The sequence below is a fragment of the Drosophila eugracilis genome, unplaced genomic scaffold (assembly GCF_018153835.1).
Source record: "Drosophila eugracilis isolate 14026-0451.02 unplaced genomic scaffold, ASM1815383v1 contig_1897, whole genome shotgun sequence".
NCBI lineage: Eukaryota > Metazoa > Arthropoda > Insecta > Diptera > Drosophilidae > Drosophila > Drosophila eugracilis.
The window spans coordinates 2080372-2087798 of record NW_024572751.1 but is presented as its reverse complement, the minus strand read 5'-3'; the positions used below and the strand labels follow the sequence as shown (position 1 = coordinate 2087798).

At 43.0% G+C, this 7427-nt stretch overlaps 1 protein-coding gene across 1 annotated transcript; it reads right to left on the bottom strand.

The window, feature by feature from the left end:
* Positions 1–1387: 1387 nt before the first annotated feature.
* Osi6 (Osiris 6) lies at positions 1388–3615 on the bottom strand. Its single transcript, XM_017226844.2, has 2 exons — positions 3363–3615; positions 1388–2733 (listed from the first exon to the last, which is right to left on the bottom strand). Exons 1-2 carry the CDS (start codon positions 3579–3581, stop codon positions 2014–2016), a joined length of 939 nt encoding a protein of 312 aa, XP_017082333.2. The 5' UTR covers positions 3582–3615; the 3' UTR covers positions 1388–2013.
* Positions 3616–7427: the final 3812 nt, after the last annotated feature.

Here is a 7427-nt window from a genome sequence, read left to right as displayed (position 1 = left end):
GTTTTTTTTTTAAAGTATGCCTGGAAACGGATGGATGGAAATCAGGCATTCAAGAATTTCATTCTGTCTGTGTGTTTAATAAGAGCTTGTATATCGTGTCGCTAAGAAAACAGAGCTGCTCAACCAAAGTCATTCCCAAACTTATTATAGACCCATACAAAATGGAATGGATACGCATTTCTAAGAATTCATTTTATTGAAATGACAACCCCTGGAGCTAGTTTCATTTTCAATATGGGCTCACATAGAAACTCCCGACACTTTCCCTTTTTCCCAGCAGCAGCCCATTTGTGACACGATTGTGTTCGGGAATGACTATGTTTTCGTTGTCTCGGGAATGTCGGTTTTCACTGCCTCCTCGGTGTGAGACTCAGACATCGGGAATGACTTGGCGGGTTCCTAAGAGTGCGTCTGGACAATAGCTATTGATTTAAAGCGTGACACCTTCAATGGAGAACTACTTGGAAATTTCACTTAGCAAACAACCTGAATAGGAAAGTGAATAGAGCCGTGAGCGAGCCAACGTTTTTGGCTCGAAACGGAGGTTTAAACGTTTTCAGAAGCAGAACTTTGGATGCTAAACAAATGAGACAACAAACCGAGCCAAATAGCCGGCCCCAATGAGCTTAGAAAAGTGCTCAAAAGCGAGTCGACGACACATTAATTGCTGACGAAGAAAACCAACAGTCAGTCAATGGGCACAGCATCCAACACACAGCATTCATCAGCCAACATTTAAGAGTCGGCTTCCAAATCGACTGACTGGGCCCCGACGAACTGGGTCATATTCATAAGTAAAGCAACCCGTCAGCGGCTGTAAAGTGCCGTTTTGCCAACCGGCAACTGCAGTTCAGTTCATTTCAGTTCAGTTACTTAGGCTCAATTGAGCCGGGCCCAATTCGTCGGCGTTTACAACTTTCTTTGGGCCAAAAGGTGCTAAGCGTCGCTCGACAATGGCCATGGACCTGGCTGTGGCAGATGGGGGAAATATTAAAATACAATACAGTGGGGCCCCGCCTTGAATGAGCCGAAATGCGCGTAGCTAAATGTTTGTTTTATTTTTTAGCAAATTGCCTTTGTTCGTATTCTGACAGACGGAAGAAAGTGCAGTGAAAATGGGAATTACCCAGAAGCGGTGGAAGGTGGAAGTGAAGTAAGTGGGTGAAATTTTAGAAAACACTTAAAGAGTTCGATCTTTCGGGTCTGATAGCAGAAAGAATGAGATGGGCAGCGCCGTGAAATGAAAGTTGAGACAAGCAGATGCAAATTGCTTGGCTAGACAACGCGGCGTATGAGTGATGCGGTCGAGGGCTGTTGAATGGAGTTGCGTATGCAAATCGAAAGGGAAATTGTGCAGAGATGAGTAAAGAGAGTCGTGTTTGTTAAGTATTTTTCATGTTTGAATTATTATTTGATTCTTTGATTTAGCAGCATTTGGTTGGGCTTTCCCGGGCGGTAAAGTGGGAAAGCCCAGATAGACAGAAAGATATAGATAGACAGATAGACAGATAGATGATAGACAGATAGATAGATAGAGGTACAGGTATAGATAGAGGTAGTCGTAGCATAGAGATAGATGAAAATAGATGAGAGATAGATACAGTTAGATGGGCGAGGCGACTGACTTTGACTGGTGGAGCGACAAGTGGCAAACTTATGAAGTCCATTTATCAAAGGTGCAGCCATGAAATTAAGATTTATAGTAGTGTATAGTATATAGTGAAGAGACAGTGAGGAGTGTGGAAAGTAGTGAAGATTCCTTGGTGGAGGTTATTGGCGGTTGTTGATGAAAGGTGGTGTGTTTGGGTGTGTCTTGTTATTTAGTGATTTTTTGTGTTTCTTTTTGTCTAATGGAAGGCACTTTTGTTCGTCTCGTACTCGTTCTCGTTCAAGTAATAAATTAAAATAAATAATTTATGAATAAATATAAATATAGGTCATCATTTTTAGCGATTGTTTCTCTCTCTCTCCTTGGCCTTCGTCCTTCGGTTAAATTAGCTCGTGGCCAATTGTTTACCGGCGGGCCTGCTTGTAGCCCTGGTAGGCGATGGTCTGGGCCACAGGCGAGCTGTAGGCACCATGGGTGTCCCAGCCGGAGCTGCCGCCCGAGGACCATCCGGCGCTGGAGGAGCCACCGCCCGAGGACCATCCACCGGAGCTGGCAGCCGAGGATCCGCCGGAGTTCTTGCCACCGAACAGACCGCCCAGACCGCCGAGCAGACCGCCGCCGCCTCCGGATCCACCGATGCGTCCCAGTCCGCTGGAAGCACCAGCAGCCAGAGCCAGGAAGAAGGCAATCACGGACACAACGAGGGCCTTCTTGGCCAGGAAGAGCAGACCGAAGATGGAGCCAACACCCAGGACGGCAATCTTAGCACCAACTCCCAGAAGGATGGGCAGGAACTTCTTCAGCAGCTTCTTCTTGCGGGTACGGGACTCAACGACCAGCTCGCGGAGATCAGCCTTGATGTCATCGGGAATGGCGCGGGCCACGCTGCGAGCGGCGTTGGCGAAGTTGAAGTTCAGAGAGCGCTCGGCGAAGAAGCTCTTGGCGTTGTCCATGAAGTAGTTGCCCATCTCGGTGGTGCGGGCCTCCACGCTGGGAGCGGCCTCAACAGCCAGAGAGTTGTCCAGAGACTTGCCCTGACGTCCTTCATTGGCCTTCACTAGCGAAACGCCACCGAAGAGCTCGATCTGGGGGTTATCGAAGACGGACTTGGCCTTGCGGAAGAGCTGTAGAGTAAGGAGAAGGTTTGCATATTAGAAGGATTATGAAGCCGTGAGCTGTTGTAGGTCAATGTGGGAGATTTGTTTAATGACTTGTTGATAAGTTAAAAGTGGCTAACAGTAGAAGTAGTAAACAGTAAACCGCTTTAAGAATAGTTGATAAATTGTCAAGGTAAATTTATCACTTTGAATTATGAAAATCAACTTTAAGTATCCTTGTAGGTTTGGAAAACTCAAGAGTAATTACTTTAAGAGCTCTTTATGGCTGAAGAATAATTAATTGAAATGCTATTAGCGGTAAATTGCACTGTTAAGCTCATTGAGATTGAGTGGTAAAGCTGTTTTTCACATCTTCCTGTTAAATATCTTGAATTTATGTATTAAATTTTGATCTCTTTTTAAATATTCGGAGAAGTCAAATATTTATAGCTCGACAGGAAGCCGTGAAGACAAACTTTGGCACTTTCACTTTAATAGTATCCTTAGTATCACAAGGGCTTTGCACTTGATCATTGGATCAATCATTGGATTTGATTGGTTTCACTTTCACTGTTTAGCCACTTTGGCAATGTTCTTGAATGGGTTTGATTTTTAGATTTTGGTAATGTAATCCTTGAGGCCTAATTAATCCGTACCGTGAGCTGCAGGCACGAGATGGAGTCGGTCTCGAGGCACTTGGCAAAGGCGCCGGACTGCTCATCGGCGGCCTTGACGGGATCGGCAGAGATGCCTGCTGCCAGGAGCAGGATGCAAGCGGTAGCTACGAAGAACTTCATGCTGGTGGCTGGTTTGGTGAATTTGTGATTTCTGCGACTGAATTCCTTGGGCACCACCGAAATCACTGGTGTGTTCATTCGAATGGAACAAGCTGCGGTTTGATAACTTTTCGCCGCTGTCAGGCTGTTTTTAAAGAGTTTCCAACGTAGCGGTCGCCTCGGCAGCGGCATAACGTAAAATTATGTAAAAAGCGCCAGTGCCCACACATACAGCAAGCATCTAGGGTCTCCGTCTCCGAAGAGCCCTCTTCCACACGTGTCTTTTCGCTCTTTCTGGCGCTCTGCGAAGACGGCAGCCCTCTCTTTCTGGCCCCGGCTCTCCTCGCTCCCTCTCTTTCTCGGCAGCTTCCAAGCTTAGAAGACGCATTAGGCAAGCGCAGGCAGAGACTTTTGTCTGCTTCCGCATTAAAGAAAGTCGCTGCGCATGCGCATACGAAGACGCGTCTTCTGTCTTCGGCGCGTCGGCCGGCGTCGGCGCCAGCAGCAGGCAGCAGGGCAGTTGAATGTGAGAGCGCGAGAAAGTTTTCAGCGGAGAGCCAAAGCCAAGGTTGTTTGTCTTCTCTCCCCCACACAAACACACACACATTTACACTCGGGTGAAGAGACCTTTAGAAGAAGCGTCTTCCCGCAGAGTCTTCGGCCCATCATCATCTCGTACAAACACAAACAGACAAAGAGATATAGTTTCTTCTGGAGCCTCACAGATTACAACACATGAGGTGATAAACAGGTGCTGCGCAGCTTAACCCTCCACACACCCCGCCCCTTAACCCCTTTTTGCCCCTCTCGCGGCCCAGACCCCCGATATGTATGTCATATATTCTTCTGGTTTTTTGTTAATTTTTTGAACGCTTTTGTTTTTCGGGCACTTTGCCGCAAGAAATGAAAGTTGTGTGTATGATATTTTCATACTACTGTTATTTCTGGCCCCTGGTCTGTATGTCATCTTCGTTTAAGGCCCCCCTCTTAGCCCCTCTGTTCCCACCGAAAATAGTTTTGTTTACCGCATGTGCGCGCCTTGAAATTACTTTTCATTTTCGTGACTTTATTGCTGGTCTGCTTTTATTACGCAACATAAAGTGTGATTTATAATGACAGTTATGTAACTAGGACAAAAGGATAGCAAAGGGTCGGGATCTACGGCCCGATAGGCACGTCCTGTCCGGCGTTTTTCCTTCGGGGAGTTTCGAGTACACAGGTGAAAACACCTCTGCGGGCATAATCATATGAAACGGCCTGACTCGGCAATTGTGACACATTAGTCAACAATTTGAGCTTAGCAAAAGTGCAAATAACAGCGCGCTTCAATTGCTCAAGTGAAATGAAAGAGAAATTACACGAAAAGCAAACAAAAACGGATGCGCGCAGATGCTAGATACCCGCAGATGATGGACTGCTGCACTGAGAGAAAATATCGACAAAGCTGAGTATGGTTTCCGTTGGAGATGTTCCACAAGGACACATAGGTTCTCCGAGTCAACTTTTAAAACATCACAGGATAAATTTAAGGTTACATTTTTATTACTAAAGAGTTGATAAAGACATCAACACCTATTAGGATGAACAGGCATTTTGGTTTCAATGTGCTAAAATAACTTAATAATATAATATAATAACTTACAATATATGCTCCTTAAAATATTTATCTATCTAAATATGTATATAATTTTTAGACTCATAGTTTCGAAACAAATAATACAAAAACATTAATAAAGTAGATAAACTTTTTGCATCAGATTTATTAATCAAAACATAGGATTTATTTAATTTATATATAGAGAGATATTCATTATATAGAGGACTTAATTAGTTTTTATTTAAGTAGAAAAATCAAATCACCAAATCAAATCAAAAGTAAAAATATCAATACTTTTCTCTCCGTGATCTTCGTTGGATGGTGGGTTTCTTGGAAAGATCCGAGCTCCCGTTTCAAGGTGAATGTCTGTGACTGACGACATCCGACACTATCTTACGGATCTGCTGCGGTGCAGCTTACGAAACCCCTGAATCATCCGCATAATGGGTGCCAAATTGTCGATGGGCCTATCGGGCGTATGTGTAATTTGCTACCACAATTTAATCAGCTTTCAGTCGGCCAAATGACGTCAATCGATATGGGCAGAGGCATGTAGTGCAATAGTAAAAGTGTAAATCATTTCGTAACGCAACATCAACAGCGAAATGGGTGCAGCCTCCCGGAGGAGAAAATCAAAACAAGCCAGCCGATCTTCAAGCTGGAATTCCGCTTTTCGTTTTCTTCGACCGCCATAAATCGGCAGACATTCGGATGCAAATGGGTTCAGAGAGCTGCAAAAACATGCAAATTCAAATGCCGCTGCACATCCGTCTTAACGGCCGAACTTTATGTCGGTTCACGCGTCGAGTGTGAACGCCTCCATTTGTCGGCTGGCATGTGCCAACTTCCAACATTCAACATTCAACATTCAACATTCAACTTCCAAACTACCAACTACCATCTACCAAACGGCAATGGCCAATGTCCAATGGCCAACAGGCTTGGCCATTCATGCGAAAAGCAGCCGTCCAAGTGTCCAATGTGTGTGCTTTTTATGAATGAATTTCGCTGGTAGTTGGACCATGTGCCTCGTAGTTGCCGTTGCTGTTGCTGCGGTTCATGTTGCTGCTGCTCCAAGTTGCTGCTGTCTTTGGGGTGTTGCTGTTATTGTTTATGGCTGTCACAGAGCAGGGTAAACAAATCGCAAGTGTCTCGAAACGCTCCGAAAAAAGAAAAACACTGTACAACTTGTGCTGCTGGCATATTACATAAGCAACTGACCCAATGGACGTAAACAATTTTGGCCATAAAACTGCACAGTTTTCGTTTTTCACTCCATTTTATATTAGTTTTCCAACTAAATAGATGTTGGCTTAGTGACCAAAGATAGAGAAAAAGGAGACACAAGTTGTTAGATTTGTCCTTTTGGCAATCCTTTGTTCCCCAAAAAAATTAAGTAATATTCCCTTTTTAAGCATATAAAGAGAGTTGTTTCTAAAAGTAAGCAATCATCTGCTAAATATTTTTGTTAAACTGTGTGTATACCTGAACAAAGGGTCAACCTTACTGATTTACGTAACCAGGATGTGAAGTCAAGTGCTTTTGGCTTGAACAAAGGCTGATACTCAACCCTTTTGTTTCATTTTCTATGCCTCAAAACAGAGATTTGTATTCAACCCTTTGACCTTTTAAAATATTAAATCGGTTAAGAGTATTAGTTCTTAGGAAAGCCTTTTAAGGCTAACTTTTAGAAGTAAATTTGTATAATGCATATGGCATATGAATTTAAGTTGGGTTTAACTATTATTACTTTTCTATTCTATTTACTTTTCTATTTCAATAAGTGAGAAATGCTGTCAAAACATGCCCCACTAAATAAAATAAAGTCTAAACTTTACGTAAATTTAAATAAATCAAGCTTTTTTTATTTATCCTTTATTAAGTAAGATAAATTAAATATGTTTGTTGGCCATTTCTTGACTTCCTTTCAAAAATAAATATCAAATACTTCTCCAAAGATTTACTTTTTTATTTATTTATTCAAAGAAGTAAAAACTTTTGTAGGTATTTATTTTTTTTCTTTAGTTACCAAAACTATTTCCGCCGCAATAAACTTGCATTTTCACCCAGTCAAATTATGTATTTGCCTATAAAAAAAAAAAAAAAAAACGTTAATGTCTTAAGAAAGTTGGTCACAAGCCTCCAAAAAGATGGTCAAATACCGCCGCGTAGAAAATCTCAATAATTACACTACTTATTAGGCCAATGGCTGAGTGGGCTTCAATCAGCAGATCGAAGATCTGAGAGCTGGTTGGAATTGATGGTTATTTTGGGCCCGCCGGAGATATCAACGTATTCTCACTTTCATTTTGCTTGACATCAATTTGGGCCTGGGACTCATTAGTGGA

Excerpts from the sequence above, each read along its gene's own strand:
- Osi6 (XM_017226844.2), bottom strand. The coding sequence starts at position 3,581 with ATGAACACACCAGTGATTTCGGTGGTGCCCAAGGAATTCAGTCGCAGA. Across the intron at positions 2,734-3,362 it reads TCTCGTGCCTGCAGCTCACG|CTCTTCCGCAAGGCCAAGTC; the intron begins GTACGGATTAAT and ends CTTACTCTACAG.